This window comes from Dama dama, chromosome X (assembly GCF_033118175.1).
Source record: "Dama dama isolate Ldn47 chromosome X, ASM3311817v1, whole genome shotgun sequence".
Taxonomy (NCBI): Eukaryota; Metazoa; Chordata; class Mammalia; order Artiodactyla; family Cervidae; genus Dama; species Dama dama.
Genome location: NC_083714.1, coordinates 32744104 through 32766340, shown reverse-complemented (window position 1 = coordinate 32766340; position 22237 = coordinate 32744104). Strand labels below are relative to the sequence as shown.

Below are 22237 nucleotides of genomic sequence, written 5' to 3'. Positions count from 1 at the left end.
TGGCCCTTCATTAGGAAGTAAAGGGAATAGAGCTTTATTTCTGAAAGCTCATTTACCTCATCTGTAAAGTAAGACTAAAAGTGCTAACTACACTAGACTGCAACCTGTGAGCTGGGAAGCTCACACATAAATTCTCCATACTGGAGTGTTTGCGATGCCTTCCTCCAGGGAATCTTCCTGACCCAGGGACTGAACCTGTGTCTCTTGTGTCTCTTAAATCTCTTGCATTGGCAGGTGGGTGCTTTACCACTAGCGCCACCTGGGAAGCTCCAGACTAGCCCAGAGCAGAATCCAATTGCCTGATTTGTGCATACTGCTGCTAGGTTCAGAGGTTGAGAATATACAATATTTAGTTACTATCTCTGACTCTTTAAACTGATTATTTACCGTTATATCTGATATGGACTTAAGGTCACAGGCTAGGGTAACTTCCCTCCAGTCCCATTTAGGACAACTTAGTCCTTGGTAAGAAAATAACAACATAGTAAACATTCCAGTTAAATAGATAAAAATGCCTTTATTTCTAAAACATGGCTTAACTACACCCACGGTGTGCTAAGCTTGTTTTGGAATCATCTTGCAGCTCCAAGTAAAACCAGGCCAGTGGAGGAACAGTCGGGGCTATAGGTTCCTGGCACCAAGGTGTCACTACTTCAGCAATTCAATCCACACAGTTATTCTCCAGATGTTTTTTGTGACGTATGGAGAGTCGTTTTGGATTCCTCTGTACGACAGAGAGGTCCGACCTTGAGGAAGATCGGTAGCCCACATCCTCTGCTTTGATAGGCTTAATGATATGGCCTGGTTTGGTGACAACCTTGGGCATGGTCAGCTTTTGGAAGGCCCTCTGGGTGTTCCATGTAGATCCTATGGGGGTCTGGATGGTCCTCTCAAATTGTTGATGGTGTGTGAATGGATGCGGAAGCACCTGCACCTGGAAAGGAAGGCAGAGTGACTTGGCCTGAGCCAAGGCTGTAAACTCTAATGGCACCTGGCCAGGTAGTTTTAGCACATAAGCCTCAGTCCTACATGATGGCTGTGGTGAGTGGAGCTAGGTATGCCCTTGCACCCATCCAACTTTAGGAGTGCCAAGCTGCTTGATGACATTTGGGAGGGGGCCTAATTGGGATCAGAAACACCCTTCCCCCAGGCTTGCCCAACAATGGAGGAATGAAAAACCATCCCAACAAGGTCCCTGTGGCAAGAGGAACACTAATTAGCTGCAGGGTTGCTGGCCCCCAGCGGGTCTTCCTATATAGCACTGTGACCGACAGACATCTAAGTACGGATGTATCTGCGCCTCTCCTGCCTCTTCATCCCCCTCCTTCTCCTCCCCTTGATTCATAGCATTGATGTTTTAAGGAACCCAAAGATTTACTCCCAAATCCTGAACTCCACCAGGCTACTACACTCAGCTTCATGCTCTTCCCAAGTCTCATTTCTTTGCCCAGGACTCTTTTGCACTCCACCAAAGTGCTGGTTTCAGACTTAAATAATCTTTAAATGCTTCCCCAAAGGCCAAAGAGGAGGAAAAAGACATAAGCAGAAAAATGGGGAAGTTACAATCAGTAGTCTCTGGAGATACTCAATGGAACACTCAAAGAGAAGCTTGAGTACTGCTAGGCGGTCCTGGTGGTAGTGAAGGACACAGATTCTTTAGGTTAAGGGAGGGTCTTAGTGGGGTTGACAAAGTATTATTGAAATCATATTTTTCTCCTCTCTTCTGTACCTATTAAATAGCTCCCCCCTCTTTAGAATGAAAAATACAACTTATTTCAATATTAAACTGACTAGGGTAGATGGTCATAGATTATCACGGGGTCATAGATTTTCAGAACTGAAGGGAACATAAAGGTCACTGAGTCCCATCTCATTCCCAAGTCCCCCCTATGTATGCTCACACCCCCAGAGCAACCCTTTCTCTTTGGACCAGCAGAAAGTTTTTCCTTGAATGGGAATCTTACTTTTCCTCTAACTTCTATGTTATGTGGCTGCACTCCACACGAAAGCCTTCAACAGAGTTGAAGGCCATGATTGTGCTCGTTTGCTCTTCTCTTGGGTAAACATCCCTAGCTCATTATCATATGATACAGTTTTACATCCTTTCACTGTCCTGAACAAGTTGGTCTTCATTTTTCTTAGGACGTAGGTTAAACCTATAGCCTCCAAACATTACCTGGATTATAAGCACAAGCCTGAAGAATGGCAACTGTTAGTTTTGTGAGACCCATTTGCATTAGCATTTTCTGGGGTACTGGCTGAAAATGCAAATTTGGGGGCCTCACCAATGCTGCAAAGATTCAATTTTAACCCACCCACCCAGTAATTAAAACAGCAGAGTCAATCTGGGGAATTATTCATCTCAGAGTCAGTGAAAACAAGAATAGATCTGATCTGTGGTCAAGATCACACACCCCTCTTGACCACAGAGCAGTAGGATACTCCTCCCAAGGAGCAGAGCCAGGCAGCGGAAGAGGAGGCTGCTAAATTGCTCTCTATCCCTCACCTGATGAGCTGCTGCATGGATGTTCCGCTTCTCATTGATAATCACATTTGGCAAATTCTTGTCTTTCCTTGGAGGACCCTCAGGGGCTTTAATGAGAAACCTGGAAAGCAGAACAGCAGGGTGTCTGACTAAGAGCATTAAGGACTTAGTCAAAAGGGCAGAGAGGACACGTGAGGGTGAAGTGGGAGAACCTGGTGCCCTTCTGACGGGCTTTCTTTCCTGTTCTTACCGGCGTCTCTTCTTGGCACTGGGCTTCAGGCCCATACCACCCCACTCGCCCCAGCCAGGCAGAGTCAGGTCCAGGTCCTTCGGCTTACTCGCCTCCACAGCTTCCCTCTTCTCTTTCAAGAAGTCTCTGATGACATCATCCCCAGCAAAAGCTTCCTTTATCATCTGCCTTTGATCTCTCTCTCCTTCATCTTCCTGGGAAGAAACAACAGTTAGGTCTTGCCTCCTGAGCCGAGGTTTGTGGCAAGATGGTTGGGTTGTGACATTTTAGCGCCCTCTAGGGGGAAGTGCGGAACAACGATGGTCTTGCACTACAAACACATCGGCAGCCAACCAAGCTCTGATCTTCTCTCTAGGGTAAATATCCCTAGCTCATTATCATAGGACACAATTTAAAACTTTCAAGAAGGAAGCTGTAGGGTGGAGGAAGGAACCAGTCAGCATCAGGAGGGGGAGCTCCAAGTGGGCCTGGCCAGAATGTGGGAGTCCTTCAGTTTATATCCCTGAAAAGACCGGGTCTCCTCACTTGAGCAGTTTCAATGACTTAATCAGGGAACCCCAGACCATTTGAGATCCCATTGAGTAGAGCAAAACACCGTCAACAGCTCACTGACTCACTCACCTTTGAGTTGTCCTGCTTGGCATCTGGTCAGAGCTTTGAGTGAGTCCCTCTGTCCTCTGAGGGCTTTAGAGTCACCCCAGGGAGGATGTGGTGGCTCAGAATTTAAGATGAGGGAGTCTCAGCGGCACTTACGTATTTGCATCTATGAAGCTGTCGCTGGGACCAGCCTGGGCAGTACTATTCCGGACCTCTCAACTACCGCCATGTGCCCCCAGCACAAAACTTCTGATTCTATTGCTCGCGCAGGAAGGACACCTTCCACGCCAGCTCTGATTCCCGCCCCCCACGACCCCGGCTCTGCTCACCAACTCCTGTACAGTCGTAGGAACTGCCAAGGACTTCACGGAAGGCGATTTTGTGGTTAGGAGGTTCTGGAGATCAATCATTTGTTCCTTCCTTTTCTTCTCCTTGGGGGCGCCAATATGATTACTTAGATTCTTCTCCAACTGCAGCCCTTCCACTGCAGTTCTGGGAAGCTCCTTGTTTTCCACACACCCTTCTCTGCCCAGCTCCTCCAGCTCGTCCAGAGTCTGAGCTCTCTCTGGCCTCTGCAGCAACATGGGCTCCTCTTCCTCCCTGGCAGGTTCCTCTCTCTGAGCTGTCCTCGCTGAACTCAGTTCTTGCTTCCCTGACTGATGGTTCTCCGTGATGAGCTTCTGAGACAGTGCCCTTAATTCGGACAGCACCTCCTGGCTGCTAGGATCTGGGGGAAGCAATGAAAGGTGTCAGAAAAGTAGGGTGGGTTGTGTCTCACCAGCATTTATTGACCTCTTGCTGGGCATGGGGCACCAGAGGAGACAGGCTAATGACGACAAATGGGCAAGAGAAGATGCCATTCATTGGATCTCCTGGTGATTTCACTACCTGTCAAGTCACAGGCAATGGAGTTTAGGAGTTAAAAGCAGCACTCTAGGAAGCAGGTGTTCTGGGTCCTGTTTCCAGCTTTGCCAGTGACTCTGTATAAGTGGAGCCATGGCTTAATTTGCCCAGAGAGCAGGCTCTATCTACTTGGGAGGATCACTCCAAATTCCACATTTTTATTAAAAAAGCCGTTTTAACTGAGGAAACCAGATCTGAAAGAGACATGTGCACCCCAATGTTCATCGCAGCACTGTTTATAATAGCCAGGACATGGAAGCAACCTAGATGCCCATCAGCAGATGAATGGATAAGGAAGCTGTGGTACATACACACCATGGAATATTACTCAGCCATTAAAAAGAATTCATTTGAACCAGTTCTAATGAGATGGATGAAACTGGAGTCCATTATACAGAGTGAAGTAAGCCAGAAAGATAAAGAACATTACAGCATACTAACACATATATATGGAATTTAGAAAGATGGTAACGATAACCCTATATGCAAAACAGAAAAAGTGACACAGAAGTACAGAACAGACTTTTGAACTCTGTGGGAGAAGGTGAGGGTGGGATGTTTCGAAAGAACAGCATGTATATTATCTATGGTGAAACAGATCACCAGCCCAGGTGGGATGCATGAGACAAGTGCTCGGGCCTGGTGCACTGGGAAGACCCAGAGGAATCGGGTGGAGAGGGAGGTGGGAGGTGGGATCAGGATGGGGAATACGTGGAAATCTATGGCTGATTCATATCAATGTATGACAAAACCCACTGAAAAAATAAATAAAAAAAAGTAAATAAATAAATAAAAAATAATAATAAAAAATAAAAAAGCCGTTTTAGCAACTGGCTTCTAAAAGCAACTTCGTTGTCATTTATTGAGTTGGCCAAAACGCTCAGATTTTTCTGTTGCAGCTTATGGGAAAAACCCAAAGGAACTATTTGGCCAACACAATATTATTTGTAATTTCTTAATTTCTAAAAACTGTGACGTCCTATTTGTAATTTACACTGTAATTTTCTACTTGTAAAAACTGAATCCAGCATTGTTTTACCTTAAAGCAGCATCTCACAACCTGCTGTGGCAGTCAAGTAGCTCGCACTTTCCAGCCACCAGGGCTATCTGAGCAGAGCAAACACCACTAGTCCGAGAGCCCCGAGGGAGACATGGCCGTGACATGCTTCTAGACTGTACCCTGCGTTGACTCAAGTCGCTCCTATTCCCAAGTTCATCCTTCTCTCTAGCTCTGGCTTGAAGTCAATGGCGCAAGCTACTTAAGATCTGGCCTGAGGATGTGTGTGTTTACTGTCAAGGATCAACTTTCCTTGCTCATTTTGTTTGGGGTCCATGCCTTCCCACTATTTTAGGATACTATTTCCCCAAAGGTTTGAGATCTTTCATATTTATCATCTGTATGTGCTAAGTTGCTTCAGTCATATCAGACTCTTTGCAACCCCATGGCCTGTAGCCTGCCAGGCTCCTCTGTCTGTGGGATTCTCCAGGCAAGAATACTGGAGTGGGTTGCCATGTCCTTCTCCAGGAGATCTCCCTGACCCAAGGATCGAACCCACGTCTCTTATCTACCTTTCATTCCACAACCAACTGTTTGATATATTTCACTAGACAGGCAGTTTTTGAGGGGTCTGGGAGGAACCATCCTGGCCTGTGGCTAGTGCTTTCTACAATCCTCTTGGAAGTGGCTGCTTATAAATTCTAACCCTGGAACTCTTTAGCTGAAAACCTCAAGTAAAGGTCCCCTAATACATTCTAAACAACAGCTTAAAAAAATTTTTTTTAAGCCATGGAAAAACAGAATCTTGTTGTCATGTAAATGCATCCATTATTCTTACATGAAATATAAGTGGACCAGAGAATCTGACAAGACCAGGTGATTACTGAGTGCAGTTAGTTTCCTGAGCAGGCTTTATAACGCCCTGCTTTGTCCCCAGAATGGGAACTCCAACCTGCCTCAAAGGTGCCAAGGTTGCTAATATATATAATATGCAAATCGAGTCTGAGCATGGGGTAACAATTCTAATTTACCCTGTACCTTGTAGTCAGTCATTCACTCCTGTCAAGAAAGTCGCACCCCACATCAACTATCAACCAGCATTAACAGAGTGCTAAAAATGCCACTCCTCCTCCCCGAACAAAGCAGACAACTGCAGTGATGATCTGAAGACATTTCATAATATCTCAAAATACACCTTTGCGTCTGTGGGCGTGAACGATTTTCAGATTTGCCAGCCCACCACATGCACCGCTCTCTGGCTTGCGGGTCCCAGTGATGTTAACTCCCGCCCCTCCTTCAAGGATGGGGTACTTCTGTCTTTCTGAAGACTGAACACACACTCTAGAGCCATGCGGATGCCCACTTATGAAATGCCTTTGAAGAAAAACGGTCATAATGAATATATTTTCTCTTCAGGGACCCATGGCACTCTCTTGAAAGGCCCTAGAGCCTAATCTCTGCAGCGGGTGGGCGGGCACAGTTTTCCTCTTTGGCCAAGAGCAACAGCATCAGGCAGCCCCCCCTGTGGTGTACCACTGCTCACCCTTTCTTACAGGCCTGTGCACTGGCTCCGCCACGTGGTTGAGCTCAGACTTCTGTCTAAGTGATCGCCGTTCCTCAAATTCTTTCAAGAGAGTTTCTTCTTCCACCACTGCTCTTTCTTCCTCACTTTCAGAAGTCTGCTGGGCTTCAGGCTCAGCAGGATCTTCCAGGTCTTTCTGGACCTCAGCCTCTTTGGCATCACTGAAGTGATTCCGCAACATCCAGGGGTTCAGTCCATTTGCCTTTATCTGCACCCCATTCACCATGTCAGGGACAAGAGGTTCTTCCTCTTCCTCCTGGCCTTCCTCCTCTTCCTCACTCTCAGAGGCTGCCCGGACCTTCTGCGTCAGCTCTTTGTTCCTGGCCAGCTGTTCCTGCATAGCCTGGCGAGCCTGGGGGAAAGGCATAGCACGAGCGCCTGTCATTAGTGACCGCAGTCACACCTCTCCCAGTCCATTCCTCAGAGCTTCCTCCTCTCAATCTTCCTGGTACCTACCATTTAAACTGCTTATACACCATTGTGTTAACAGGTATGGAACAAAATGGAAGACAAATTCTTTGTTCTCAAGGAATCGACATGTGAAACAAGTGTTTATTTTTTTTTTTTAAACACACAACTCCTCTCTTCTTTAACTGGACTTGCCTTTGGTGCTGTTTCCCTTTCATCTCTCCTTTTCCACCTTGTTTCTGGTCATTTTCCTCTCTGCCTTAGAAATTTTCTGATGCCTTTTTAGATTCCTGGTTTTCCATTCATCCACATGGTTTTTTTTTTCCCAACTCTGCTTCTGCTAGCATCCTTATGGACTGCTTTGCCTTTCCTCCCTCCAATTCCATATCTTTCACCCTGATGGTGTCTTACCTCCAGGTCATATTTGGCCATAATTGCCTTTGATTTTGCCCATTTCCCACTGTTCTGGTGCTTAAGGCTCATTCGCTCCTGGAAAGAAAGGGCACAGTGAGCTCCTTATTGCTTTCTAGGGAAAGCAGGTTCAAGGGTTGGGGGCCAGAGGCAGCCTCACCATCATTCTGGCTTTGTCAAGTTTTTTCAGTTCTTCCAGTGCCGCAGCAGGATTGACCTTCTGTAGCTTCTCAAACTCTTTTAAGGCTTGCTTGGCCTTTCCTTTCTTCAGAATTCTGTGATACCTATAGGGTGAGAGAGGCATGAAGGAAGAGATAGAGCTGAACCACTGGTGCCACACATGTAAGCTCCCCCACCACACGAGGGGTCTTCTAGTGCCAGGGATGGACTGGACGTCACAGAGCTAGCTGACTTCAGGGAGCCGGCTGGAGACCTGCGAGGCTTGGTGGGACCCTCAGTCCCTGCAGCCCCCAGGGGCAGACCTCCACAAATGAGTCCCCTCCACTTCTAGAGCACAAACACAAGGGAAGAGCAGAACATGATCCCAAAAGGCAAAAAAAGCAGGAAGGAAGCCCTATTGGCTTCACAGCTGTTGAAGTCACAGCTCATTCAGCAGAACCACTCCGTGATGCCCTGGAAAGCAGTGAAAGTAACTTAACAGTCCTGTTCATTTATTTATTTAACAGTCCTGTTTTTAGCAAATCCAAGATGGGAAGCCAAAGCCAGAGGAGCAGGCACCGCTGAAGTGGGCAAAACTCTCTGAGGTTGGTTTGAGGAAAAAAGAGGCCAGTCACCCCTCTTTGGGACTTTTCCTACAGGACCCCACAGCTGCCATGGGAAAAGTTCTCTCCTAAGGACTTGTGGTTAGCCATGCCACTTTCCCATGGAACCCAAGGCTGGTTCACAGGGGCTTCCTTACTTTTTGCTTTTGATTCTCTTCTCTCTTCGAGCCCTGGCCTCATAGTAGGACTGCAGGGCCCGGGCCCTTTGAAGCTCTGCTCGGCGCATCTTTACCTACAACGAATGACATTTACAGTGACCCCTAGGATTGATGGCAAATGCCGGGAGAAACAGAGCATGCCTGGGTGGATCAAAGGGCTCAGCACACTTACCTCTTCCAGGCTCATAGCTTTGAGAGAGGCCTTTTCCACGGGAGTCAGTAAAGGGTCTGTCACGGGCTGTTTGTTCTTATGGAGAAGATTAAAAATCTCCTGCTCCAGGGGAGTTCCTGCCTTAAGGAGGTAACAGAACACTCTAAGTCTTAAGTCATGCTCCTAGAGTCTCCCTCTTTACAATCCTTTGGCCATCTACTCTGACACAGTGACTGGAATCACAAACTGGACAGGATGGGTTGTTACAGAAAAAGAAGGGGGTTCTAGGCTTGCTGTTCAAGGGTGCAGATAAAGCCTTACATTTTATTCTGATTTAAGGTAACTTCAGCAAGGGGCCTCTGAGGTTACTCTCTAATATTACTGAGGGAATCACTCTGTGTTCAGATGAACAATGTATATAAAACAATACCATTCTCTTAAGAATCAAAGCAGGATGCTCTTAAGGTAAATGCCTGCAGGACAGAGGAACAGCAGTACCAAATTGTCAGTCTAGAGAGTTGCAAAACAAAACGGTCCCTGAATTCTTATGTATATTTGAAGCAGATTACTCTTAACACAAAGTTAGGGACCTCAGATCTGTATCAGTCTCCCTTTAAGAATATTTCTAGAGGAAAGGGGAGGTTAGGTCTTAAGATGAGCACAAAAAGACACCGCCTTTAACAAAATGACCTCCAGGTAATTAGCCTGCTTCCTGACAGTTCAAATTTAACTCTAGTCAATTTTTAACTTGGCTCTGATGCCTCACTTCCCAGATAACTTTGCATGCTAGGTGGTGTCTACGCTAATGAAACAAAATGGACTGTGAACCAGTGACTTCACATGTCAACAAAAGACCCCATTTGCTGCTTGACTGATATTGTAAGGATGGCTAAAATAATCAGGCTGATCATGTCATGGTCCACTTTGGCAAGGCATAAAGATAGCCCTGGGCAAGAGCCAGTTTCAAACCTCATGCACATGTTTTATGTGGTTTTCTTGAAAAGCCATATATATCACAGTCAGTGTTAAACTTACAAATATCTGAACAAATGCATAAACACACATCATCCCATGTTACACTACCCTACTGATCGAACCATAAACCTATTCTACTGAATAGTAAAGGTGCATGTTCTTCCATTTTTAGTATTTGCAGTAGTGATCAATCACAGGCTACAAAGTGATTTATATTACAATGTTGTAATCTCCCTCTGATTCAATTCAATTTACAAACACTTATTGATTGTAGCTACATTCCAGGCACTTGTGTGGGGTGCTAGGAATACACAATTAATTAAGATAGTTCCTGTCCTCATAGAGCTCATAGCCTTTCAGAGGAAAGAGCCACTGCACCACCACCAACATGATGGGTTAAAAGTTCATAGGAGTAATCACAGAGGAAGGAACAATTCTGAGTAGGAGATGGGGTAGGCTTGGAGAATGAAGAGACTTTTTGAATTAGGCTTTGAGGCATCAGCACAATTCTACAAGGAGGGGAAAAAAAACTAAAGGGAGAGATGTGTATAAGCAAAACACAGATCTAGGGAAGGGAAAGATATGTTAGGGAACAATGCATTGCCTAGTGTAGCTAAGATGCGAGGTACTTCTGTCTTATTCTGTAAGTGGAGAGCCTTTTGAAGGATTTTAGGCAGAAAAGTGACAACTGGTGCTGTGTTTTGGAGAGAAAAGCCTGGTGACTGTGTAAGGGGTTCTATGGAAAGTGTCAAATGAAAATGAGACAAGGAACCAGGGCTGTGAGACAGAATTACAGGACTCACACCCTGTGTGGGCTGGCAGTTGAGGGGAGGAGTTATGTCGCTGACTGAGGGACAGCATGAAGGTCATAGTACAGCTTAGGTATCTGGGGAAGGAAAATACTAGGCGTACTTTGTTGTGTGTCAACTTTAGGTGCACTGGGGAGACCCAGGCGAGGCCTGTGAGTCACGTGGAACAGGGGTCCAGAAATCAGGAGTTGACAGTGATCTGTACCGTATTTACAGCCCAAGAATAAAAAAGGACTAAGAAAGTCAGATAAAAACCAAAACAGACACGAAAACAACGACAAGCCTAAGTTCCAAGGCAGCAGTTTTAATCACGATATGTTAACGGTGTCAAATAGGCTGAAGACGCAGAGGACCTGGGATGTGGCCATTGGGAGGCCCCTCACTAATGCATTTGGAAAGAAGTTTCAGGAAGGTAGTAGGGAAGAGGGAGACAGAACAGGGACCAGCGCTTTCCAAAGCATGTTCTTCATCAGCTGACAAGGTTTACTTCATTTTTGTAAAGTTTAAATTCAGTGGATTTGATTTTTAATAAAATCAGTTTGTCCTGTAAGTCAAAGAGGTTTCTTTACCATCTTTTCATAGCATTTAAAAGGCTGTCTGGCGTATACTGTGGTCTGCCCACCTCTCAGAGGGGCATGTGCTATTTCCTAGCAACCAGACCCTGCCAACACCCCCCAGCCCCACCCCCAAGCACGCTGAGAAAGGAAGGTTTTGAGGAGACACTTCTGGAAATGGTGGTGCCAGCTGCTAGGGGAGGGAAGGAGGGAGAGGGTGGTAAATTACCTTACCTCATTTCTAGCACTTTGCCGTTTACAAATGCTTTCTCACACATTATCCTCTTTAACGCTTCTCAGCTAGAGTCAAATGGAATTTTAGGTAGCTGGACCAAAACTGTAAGTGCTGACTTTTTAGATTCTTTATTTCCAGGAACACTAGTATACTGCTAGCCCCTGGGCTCTGGCCTCTAAGGTGCTACTAGCCACCAAGGACCCCCTGACTTCTCTGTGCCATGTTGGTATAATTTCTCAAAAATGAACCTCAGACTGGCTGCACCATTCTCAGTGCAACCCCTCCCCGACCATCTCATCTTTAATGACCAATTTGGCATTTGCCTGTCACCTCCAAAATCACACCAGCATTTGGAAAAAGCAAGGTGCAGAACAGTGTGGAGTAGATTACTACTACTTTTTTTATCTTAAAAAATGAGATAAACATAAATATATCCATAAAACTTTTAATTTAATAAGAACAAATAACTTGTAGGAGTGGTGACCTCTGGGTGGGAGTATGGGGGTAAAAATGAGCAGATGGGGGACAGGGGTGGGGTCAAATGCTCATTTCTTCTATACTTATTTTCAAATCCTGCAAATTGTATTACCTCTTTAAATTTTTTTCCTAAAGTCTCCCTTCCATCCTGCAGCCACACTTTAAACCTGATCTCATTTTCATGTGGAAAAGGAAGCATCCTAGAAAGAGAATGGTGGTGACTTTCAATAACAACATCAGAAACAGAGTTTATCCCCATAATAAGCAACACCTTGCTCAATGTCTAGCTATGGCAGCAAGCCATGTTTACTTTGATGAGCTTTACTTATCTCAACTTCCTGACACATACTACACCATTTTGGGATTTACAGAAAGCAGAGAAACCATCTATCCGGGGTTTAGGTGCTGCTGTTTTGGACTGTCTTTCTGCTGAAAACAGAACACCCCCTTATAGACTCCATAACCAATGGTGTATTGGAAAAGAAAGGCTATCTGTTCTGAAGTTGTTCAGACTAAACACTGACACTTCACGGACAACATGGGATTACTAACTTTAATTTTGCCATTGGCATAACTACTGTTCCACCTCTGGCCCCATCATTTACCACCACCACCATTTCATAACAGATAAGCTATTTCAACACCATTAAAGTGGAAAGAATAACTTCATAATAAAAAAGAGCTGACAACCCCACATCACCACATTCACAATTATCCTTACAGTTCAGATGATTGAAAAATTTGCCTGATATCAGTGCTTGGGAAACCCAGCTCTAAAATATAATTTTTATTTTCTGCAGCTCAGTCATAATGAGTTACTTGCTAAGATTCTAGTCATTATCACCAATCTGCTATATTTTAATGTGGTGTTCCTTTTCAAGTGAACTTCGGTTCTGCTGCTCATATATCCCGCCTAAGGCATCATTAATGCTGCCAGGTTCCTGACTCTCCCCAGATCAGAATGCTGGCTGTAAAAGCTTTTAAAAAACCAGCGTGTGAAAAAGAAAACATCATGATGTTCCTTCTCTATTAGCAACTCAGATATCGTCACACAAAAACATGGAGATAATCATGTGTATGTTGGGGGGGGGGGCTCCCTGGTGGCTCAGACTACCTCTCTGGTGGTAAAGAATCTGCCTGCTACTGCAGGAGACGTGGGTTCGATCCCTGGGTTGGGAAGATCCCCTGGAGAAGGAAATGACAACCTGCTCCAGTATTGTTGCTTGGGAAACCCCATGGACAGAGGAGCCTGGCGGGCTACAGTCCATGGGGCGGCAGAGTCAGACACAACTCAGGGACTAAACAACAACAACCATGCAGGGGGCACGCCAAGCTGAGGAAGGGTGAGCTACTGCCTATGAATCTTGCTCTCCCACCCCCTCCCTTTCTAATCACTCAACCAAAATGACCACAGCTGACCATTCCTGCTTAACATGTCTAACAAGACCAACGGCAGGCTCTGCAATGTCCACGCTGTGTGACCTCACCTTTCAAGGGGCACTAACCTTCCAGCCACTGACCACATGTTCGATGGGAGCAAAGGCTGACTGGGGCTTGCTCAGGGGAAAAACCAGCTGCTCTGCTTGCCGGTTCTTCAGAACGACAGGATCCCATTTGGAGAGGATTTGGGAGCTTTTATTGAATGCCACTTCTCTGTGTATCTGAAACAGGCAAAAGCACACAGAAAGAAAGAGCCACGAAATGAATCATTAAACTTAAAAGAACCAGCAGGAAATTAGGAGGCCATGTTACTCAGTCCAAGAAAGAATCAGGATGCTAGAGATTAGCTCTTACTTACTTCTCAGGACTGCACTTGCCCTGAGATTAGTTTTAATCTTTTCCAAGGTGAGGCAACCACAACTTGCCCCCCTCCCACTTCTCAGGCCTTCCCCGCTTCTCATCTTGCCCTTTTTTTCTTGGTCAGTTTCTTCCCCTTGGTGGACCACATTTTCTTTGACTTACCCGCTCAATCTCTTCTTTGTGAAGTGGTAACTCTACAGTCTTCTTCGATTTCACTCGATTCAACTGCTTTTTCACAGCAGCCAATGAAGATGAAGTTTTAACAGGCTCAAGCAGATCTGAAACGACCAGCTTTTCTCCTGATCCTGTAGAAAGGCCAAACTTTCTGGTCAGACTGAGAAGTGAGGCAAAACCTCAGGATCACCTTAGCAGAAAGTGCTGGCAGCCAGGCAAGTGTGCAGGGAAGCAGGAATAACCCTTTTACTTCCATCACTAGCCAGAGTGATGGCACTGCTTTCCTACATCCCCAAACGTGTTTAAGTGTAGAAGAGAGAAAACTATTTAAAACAGTCATTTGATTTTCTCCTGGTCTTTCTGGTTCCACGATTGCCCACTGCAATTCATTCTTCACACAGCAGCCAGTGTTTTGAAACTGTAAATCACAGGATGTCATGATACTGCAGAAAGTCCTCCAATGGCTCCCCATTATTCTCACGGCTCAGTGGGTAAAGAATCTGCCTGCAATGCAGGGGACCCAGGTTTGATTCCTGGGTCGGGAAGATCCCCTGGAGAAGGAAATGGCAAACTACTCCAGTATTCTTGCCTGGAGAATCCCACGGACAGAGAAGCCTGGCAGGCTACAATCCATGGGATCACAGGAGTCGGACACGACTCTTAGTGACTAAACCACCACCCTGTGGTTTAGTCTGCCTCTCCAACCTCAAGTTACCTGCAAGTGGAGGATGGTCCAGCCACACTGACCTCGCCCTTCTTCTTCAAACATGCCAACCATGTTATCTCCCTCAGCGCCTTTGTACCAGCTGCCCCCTCGCCTGGAACATTACTCCCTCTCTCTGCATACTTGACTTTTCTTGTTATTCAGATCTTGGTTTAAGTTTTGCCTCTTCAGAGGCATTTCATTCATGCCTAGCCAAAGGAAAGTAGCCGCTTTGCCACCCGACTGTATCATTTTGTTATAATTCACTTACTGTTTCACTGCCTTAGAATATAAGCCCCAGGAAGTCACTTATTCTTTACTCTGTAGCTAAACCAATCCTGAAACTTATACACAGTAGAAGTACAGTATTTGCGGAATGGGTAAGCTTGGGAGAATACATTGTTACCAGTGCTGAAAGGGTACAGTAATGATTACTGGAAGTGCCTAACTCATTCACCTTGCCTAAGTTGTGAATACAGTAGGAAAGATTTGGCACCTAGACTCAGTATCAAGTGAAAATCTCAACTCTGCTATTTACTAGATCATATATTCTCAATTGGGGTGATATCATTTCCCCACCCAGGGGTAAAAATTGGTTCTTAGGTGAGTGGGCATAAGAAAAAAAAAAAAAAAACACCTTAGATACAGTTAGCTCATCAAGCTCTATGGCAGATCTTGACTGTGGCCTTTTCATTTTCTTTTAGAAATGGAAGAAATTCAAGAGCATCTGATTACCCTTCTTCATCTACTCATGGGTTAAGTGTGTATGGTATGATTCACTAACCACATCAAAAATAGCTGGAGAGAGGGCGCCAAGGGGAAGTAGACCATTATGCTTTTGGAATTCCACAAGGTGCATGCAGACAGTTTCCTTTGTTAACTTACCTTCAGAACTTACACTGAACTCCGACACCTTCAGACTAGCCTCAGACCTCTCAGCCAATTTCTGCCTGAAATTAAGCAAAACAGAATACATAGAGAATGGATACATTCTGCTGGGGAACAAACACCTCTCTTCAAACAATGCTTTGGTTTCATGTTTATTCTAGAGTTAGGTTTTGTCACAAAATAACCAGGAAATCTTTTCCTAAGCTGGACACAGTAGTTTAACCATCTCTTAATGAAAACAGCCTCTCAAAAACACAAGGCAATGCAAGGTAGGCATGGTGAAAAAGGTATTGGGCTTGGATTCAAACATGTCTGGATCTGAATACCCGATCTGTCACTTATTCTAGTGACTTTGGGACATGTGAATCTTATTTTCTATTTGAAGAAGCTGAAGTGCAGAGGATTTGCCTACAGTCTCCAAAGTACATGCTCTTAACAATGATGCTGAAAAATGTTGTCTTCGGCACTGAGTAAATGTTAGCTGCAGATAAGTCCCATGGAATCAGCTAGTTAGAAATGTCCATATTGAAGGGAATGCTACCTATCCTTTCCATTAAGTGAACTGATTGATTCCAGAAGCTTCTGATGCTTTCTTTCTCCATCATTGTCCCCCTGGAAACAGAAAAAGGAAGAACCATCAGAATGATGAGGGGAGGGAAAAGACAGTATGAAAATTGAGGCCCATGTAAAATCTCCCATTCTTTTGGTCAGTGGAGAACTGGGAAATCAGATGAGGTCTGGCATGCAAGCATTCCAGCTCAAACAGGAAGAACTGCTTCAAAAAGCCAGATTTCCCCACTGTAAGGAATATAGAGCCTTAGTAATCAGGAGCTAATGCCATACTTCTGTCTTAACTGGTTTTAAGAAAAGTGCCATGAGAATAATATTTCTGTATAGAATATATAGTGTGATCTGACATGGGAATCTTGCCATAAAAAAAGCCAATCTAAGTAGTTTTCTCAAGAGAATAAAGAGCTGGAATTCATATAGCAGCTGCCCAGCTTAATTATGCATGTATATATTTCAGTCAGAAAATCAAGTAACTCTATGGAAATCCAAACTTGGAAATAGTGAAATCATATGGCACACACACTCCAAGTGGCACCACTGAGCCCCCTCCCCAGAAACTACACTTAGCATCTCAGCATCAAGCTGCCATAGCTTTAACTGTGTCTGTGAGCATCTACACTTTATCTTGATTTATTTTGTGTTTCCATTAGCCAGGTATGTCCTAAGGTAATCACTTCTTTGTTTTACGCCATTTTGGCTTAGGTTTCATAGGAATGCTCTAATTTGGAAACCCATAACTGTAATTTATTTGTGAGACCTGAACAAGTACAAACAATGTTGCCACCCCTTTTCCTTCCATAAAGTGTGCCCTCTACCCTAATTTTGAAACAGAAGGGAAACTGGAGAAGGCAGTTTAGCAGGTGTCACTCACTTCATCTTCACTGGTGCTCAAGGGGTAGTCTCTTGGCAAATCCTCTAGTTCTTTCTGTTGGTTCAAAGCCAGAAGGTTGCTAAAGGAGATAAAAAGAGATACTATCACTTGAAGCAATTTTTCTTATATTCAAATGATCTCGAAAACATAACTTCAGTTCTCAGTACAGAACAGTCTTATCCCCTGGAAGAGGTGCAAACCAAGTAGTATTGAACATCTTTGGAAATTTTCCAAGACACAAAATCTGGATTGCAGAAGGCAGGCATCGCCTGTTAAAAGGTGAGCAGTGTTAGTAACACCCATATAGAACTGCATGAAAATGGAAAGATCTAACACTCTTCAGTGATTAGGACTGCATTTCCCACAGACCTCTGGGAGGCTATAAAAATGTCAGACCCTAGGTAAGGTGGCAGAAGATGCTGTTGATGGCCCTTGAGGCAAGGCAACTTCACTATTAATATTTCTAAGCATCCGCCACATGGAAGACACCTGTATAGGTGCTGCTTACTCAAAAGTGACATCTTGATCACCCGTTCTCAGAAATCGAAAAACAGGGGATTGGAAGAAAGCAGCTGGAGCTTGCTCAGCAAAGTAGGTACTTTATTAAAATGTCGTGGATGACTCCAATGAACAAAGGTTTCCAAGATAAGGCGAGTTTATAACGAAGTCACTGCCTGCGCAGTAGGCGGAAACGCTCCGCACCGGCGGCATCAAAAGAAGTCACGTGATGAGGAAAGCGCTACATATTAACTTAGCTGGAGAGGGAGAAACCGCAACAGGACCAACAGGGATGAGACTAAGAAGATGGAGAGCGGAGGGGGCAAATTAAATTAACAGGGCTTTAAAGGATGGATCATGGAAATAGTAACGAATGGTGAGATCCTGGGAGGGGAACAACTGTCTCCAGCTAATAGATGGCCTCTGTTTCTCAAAAGCCGGGAAAACCGACCCCCAGCGAGGCTCAGACCCCCTCCCCAATCGCTACCCCTCACCTCTCCGCAGCCTGGTTCGCGCTCATCTCAGCAGCCTGTCTCTCACATGGACCAGGAGCGGAAGTCGAAAAGAAAGCGATTTCCGTACCGGCCGCAAAGCAATTTTGGCTTCCGCCAATCACGCGCGACTAGCGGCGTCACTTCCGGCCCGCCCCGAGGTGTGCAAGGAACTAAGCAGTTCGGGAGGCGCCCGCGGGGAATCGGGAGTCTGGAGGAAAAAGCGTGTCAGCGGGTGGAGCTCTGCTCTCCCCACCCACCTCTCAGCTCTTCAGCGCGTCAGCGTCCGCCTTCCCGGCCCCGGGTTTCCAGGCGGCCCGGGCGGGTGAGGTTAGCTCGAGGGTGCCGCGCTGTCGGGGACCGGGCTGAGCCTTCGTGGCCCTGCCTGATCCAAAAGGAGAGGCTCCAGCGTCTGTCGGTGATTGACAGCGTCCTGCGAGCCTGCCGCCAGCCAGCTCGAGGCGTTATTGACCGCCGGGGAAATGACCAGCATTGTGCTAAGACCCTGGCGATCCGCCGGTGGACAACAAAGCAAGTTTCCTGCCCTCTTAAGGAAAAAATCCTTTGTCACCCCGCTTCCCCTTGTAATTGCAGCTCTGGGTTCCTACTTCCTACATAAAGTTTCATTCAAGAATGGGCTGTGTCTGTGGCTGCAGCTTCCTCCTCTCCCATCAACCTTTAAGAATTTTTCCTTAATTAAAAGTAGAAAAGTAATACACGGAAAAATACACTCTTTTTTCGAAGCCTCTCCCATTTTGTTTTCACCCCACCGTTCCGCTGAACCTACTCTGGACAAGATCGTCTTGTTACTAAATAAAAGGGACACTTCTCGGTCTTTGTCTTCCCAGAAGTCTGTGGTATTAGATACTGTTGGTTTGTGTTCTTAGTGATATTCAGAGAATGTTTTGGAGCAACTACTGTATGCTAGGCCCCTTGGCACTGGCGATACACTGGTGAATAAAACACATGTTCCATGGCCTTATACAACCTACTTTCTACTGGGGTTAAAGACAATTTTGTCATGGTTGCAACTCCATCCTAGGCTCCCATGACTCCACTCTCCTGGTATCTTAGCTTTATGACCATTTCCCAATGTCTTCTCTGCTGGATATCTCTTATGTACGAACTCCCTAAATGATGATGTTCCTTAGGTTCTGTACTCAGTGCTCTTTGTTTAAACCATGTGGTCTTCTTAAGCCTTTAACACTTGTATCAGTTCAGTCCCTCTGTCATATCTGACTCTTTGTGACCCCATGGACTGCAGCAGGACAGGCTTCCCTGTCCACCAACTCCCAGAGCTTGCTCAGACTCATGTCTATCAGGTCCGTGATGCCATCCAACCATCTCATCCTCTGTTGTCCCGTTCTCTTCCTGCCTTCAATCTTTCCCAGCATCAGGGTCTTTTCCAGTGGTCAAAGTATTGAAGTTTCAACGTTGGCATTAGTGCTTCAGTGAATGTTCAGGACTGATTTCCTTTAGGATTTACTGGTTTGATCTCCTTGCTGTCCAAGGGACTCTCAAGAGTCTTCTCCAACACCACAGTTTAAAAGCATCAATTCTTTGGCACTCAGCTTTCTTTATGGTTCAACTCTCACATGCATACATGACTACTGGGAAAAACAATAGCTATGACTAGACGGACCGTTGTCAGTAAAGTAATGTTTCTGCTTTTTAATATGCTGTCTAGGTTTGTCATAGCATTTCTTCCATGGACCTGGAAAAGGGAAAGACTACCCACTCCAGTATTCTGGCCTGGAGAATTCCATGGACTACAGTCCATGGGGTCGCAAAGTCGGACACGACTGATTGACTTTCACTTCTTCCAAGGAGTAAGCATCTTTTAATTTTATGGCTGTAGTCACCATCTGCAGTGATTTTGGAGCCCAAGAAAATAAAGTCTGTCACTGTTTCTTTGTTTCCCATCTATTTGCCATGAAGTGATGGGACCAGATGCTATGATCTTAATTTTTTGAATGTTGAGTTTTAAACTGGCTTTTTCACTCTCCTCTTTTACTTTCATCAAGAGGCTCTTTAGTTACTCTTTGTTTTCTGCCATAATGGTGGTATCATTTGCATGCCTGAGATTATTGATATTTCTCCTGGCAATCTTGATTCCAGCTTGTGCTTCATCCAGTCTGGCATTTCACATGATGTGCTCTGCATTTAGGTTAAATAAGCAAGATGACAATATACCGCCTTGACGTACTCCTTTCCCAATTTGGAACTAGTCCATTGTTCCATGTCCACTTCTAACTGTTGCTTCTTGATCTCCTGCATCTCAGGAGGCAGGTAAGGTGGTCTGGTATTCCCATCTCTTTAAGTATTTTCCACAGTTTGTTGTGATCCACACAGTCAAAGGCTTTAGTGTAGTCAATGAAGCAGAAGAAGATGTTTTTCTGGAATTCTCTTGCTTTTTCTATGATCCAGCAGATGTTGGCAATTTAATCTCTGATTCCTCTGCCTTTTCTAAATCCAGCTTGAACATCTGTAAGTTCTCAGTTCACATGCTGTTGAAGTCTAGCTTGGAGAATTTTGAGCATTACTTTGCTAGTGTGTGAGATGAGTGCAATTGTGTGGTAGTTTGAACTTTCTTTAGCATTGCTTTTCTTTGGGATTGGAGTGAAAACTGACCTTTTCCAGTCCTGTGGCCACTGCTGAGTTTTCCAAATTTGCTGGCATATTGAGTATAGCACTTTAACAACATCATCTTTTAGGATTTGAAATAGCTCAAGTGGAATTCCATCACCTCCACTAGCTTTGTTCGTAGTGATGCTTCATATCAGGACTTGTATCAGCACTTGTATCAGGACTCCAAAAATCTACATTTCTAGCCCAGATCTCTTTCTTGAACTCCAGACTAGTATTTTAGATTGCAATCTAGCAATTATTTTTGTTCCTCAGGCACATCAACTGTGAAGTATTTGGTGATTTCTCTCTTTTCTGTCAGAATTTTGTATTTCCCATCTCTATGACTGGCACCATCAACTATCCAGTTAGGCAAGTCTGAAATCTGAGTCACCTTAGATTCCTCTCTCCCTGATGATTTACAGTGATTCCCTTGCATTGCCAGTTCTACTTCCTAAATCTCTCTCATGCAGCTCACCACCTTTCTACCATTGGAAATTTAGACATTGCCATTGTGTCAGACCCTTGCAATTTCAAGCCTGTGGTATTGCTGTAATCTGTTGTAGAAAAGGGGAGCTTAAATCACACTGATGAAGAGCATGGGTTTTGAACTAGACTCTGTGTTTGAATTTTATCTCTGCTGCTTGCTAGTTTTGTAATTCTTGAGTAAGTCATCTCTCTAAGCCTTTGTTTCCTCATCTTTAAAGTGAGAATTCTAATAATACATTGGATAGTTGTGAGGACTAAGTGAATTAGTATACATAAAGCACTGGAATAAATGGCAAGCCCTTAGAATAGTACCTGTCACATTAAAATGCTTGATAAATATTAACTAATAATTAATTTTTTGGTGGCTCAGATGGTAATGAAACTTCCTGAAATGCCAGAGACCTCGGTTCAATCCCTGGGTTGAGAAGATACCCTGGAGGAGGGCATGGCAACCCACTCCAGTATTCTTGCCTGGAGAATCTCCATGGACAGAGGAGCCTGGCGGGCTACAGTCCATGGGGTCACAAAGAGCTGGACATGACTGAGCGACTAAGCACAGCACAGGACAATTATGTTTTACTGGCTTTTCAGTCATTAGTCTCTCCTCATCTAGTCACATAAGTTGGACCATGTCATGCCCCTACTTAAACAATACAAATAGACCCTCATCACTTTCAAGATAAAATGAAAAAACTCTTTAGTCCTGTCTACTTCTTCATCTATTTGGAACTGCTTGCTCCTTCCCCCAAGCCAATTCAAATTATATTTTTATGGGCAGATGATGCTCTCTTAATCTTACATAAAGTATGAATAGAAGCATTTTAAGAAAACATTGACATTTTTTATTGATTTATACTTAATCTAAGTAAAGACAGTGTGTTTGCTATGCAAATGCAGCTTTGAGACAAGTCCCCTAGGTACTCCTCTTTCGTAGCTCTAACCAGATTGCTGCCCCATTTCCCTCTTATGTGAAATTATGGCACAGCTGAGACCTAAAGGAGGAGAGGGGGCCAGCCCTGCGGGAACCTGAAGATGAGTGTTTGGGCAAAGGAAACAGTGTATACCCAGGACTTCTGGATTAGGAAGAGCTTGTTATATATTCTAGCAACTGAAAGGCCAGTGTGCGACTGAATGGTGGTGAAAAAAAAAAAGGTAAATATAGCAGCAGATGGAGAGGTAGTCAGGGTCCAGGTCTTGTAGGCTATGGGACAATTTGGATGTTACTCTACATAAAATGGGTCACAAATAAAGGGGTTATGTAGGAGAGTGACATAATCTAAATTTTGATAACATCACTTTAGCTGGGGTGTGAATGGATGAGTTGGGCACCAGTAGAAGCAGAGAGACCTGTCAG

At 44.8% G+C, this 22237-nt stretch overlaps 1 protein-coding gene across 1 annotated transcript; it reads right to left on the bottom strand.

Annotated features, from left to right (window-relative positions):
- Positions 1 to 497: 497 nt before the first annotated feature.
- Positions 498 to 17921, bottom strand: UTP14A (UTP14A small subunit processome component). The gene is made up of 15 exons (XM_061137886.1): positions 17773 to 17921; positions 16781 to 16859; positions 15881 to 15951; positions 15337 to 15401; positions 13737 to 13879; positions 13280 to 13435; positions 8746 to 8865; positions 8553 to 8647; positions 7794 to 7917; positions 7634 to 7711; positions 6776 to 7166; positions 3662 to 4059; positions 2736 to 2929; positions 2507 to 2606; positions 498 to 934 (listed from the first exon to the last, which is right to left on the bottom strand). The coding sequence occupies exons 1-15, from the start codon at positions 17796 to 17798 to the stop codon at positions 662 to 664; spliced, it is 2313 nt and encodes a 770-aa protein (XP_060993869.1). The 5' UTR covers positions 17799 to 17921; the 3' UTR covers positions 498 to 661.
- Positions 17922 to 22237: the final 4316 nt, after the last annotated feature.

Excerpts from the sequence above, each read along its gene's own strand:
- UTP14A (XM_061137886.1), bottom strand. The coding sequence starts at position 17,798 with ATGAGCGCGAACCAGGCTGCGGAGAG. Across the intron at positions 15,402-15,880 it reads TCACTTAATGGAAAGGATAG|GCAGAAATTGGCTGAGAGGT; the intron begins GTAGCATTCCCT and ends GCTTAATTTCAG. Across the intron at positions 13,880-15,336 it reads GTTCAGTGTAAGTTCTGAAG|GATCAGGAGAAAAGCTGGTC; the intron begins GTAAGTTAACAA and ends GCCTTTCTACAG.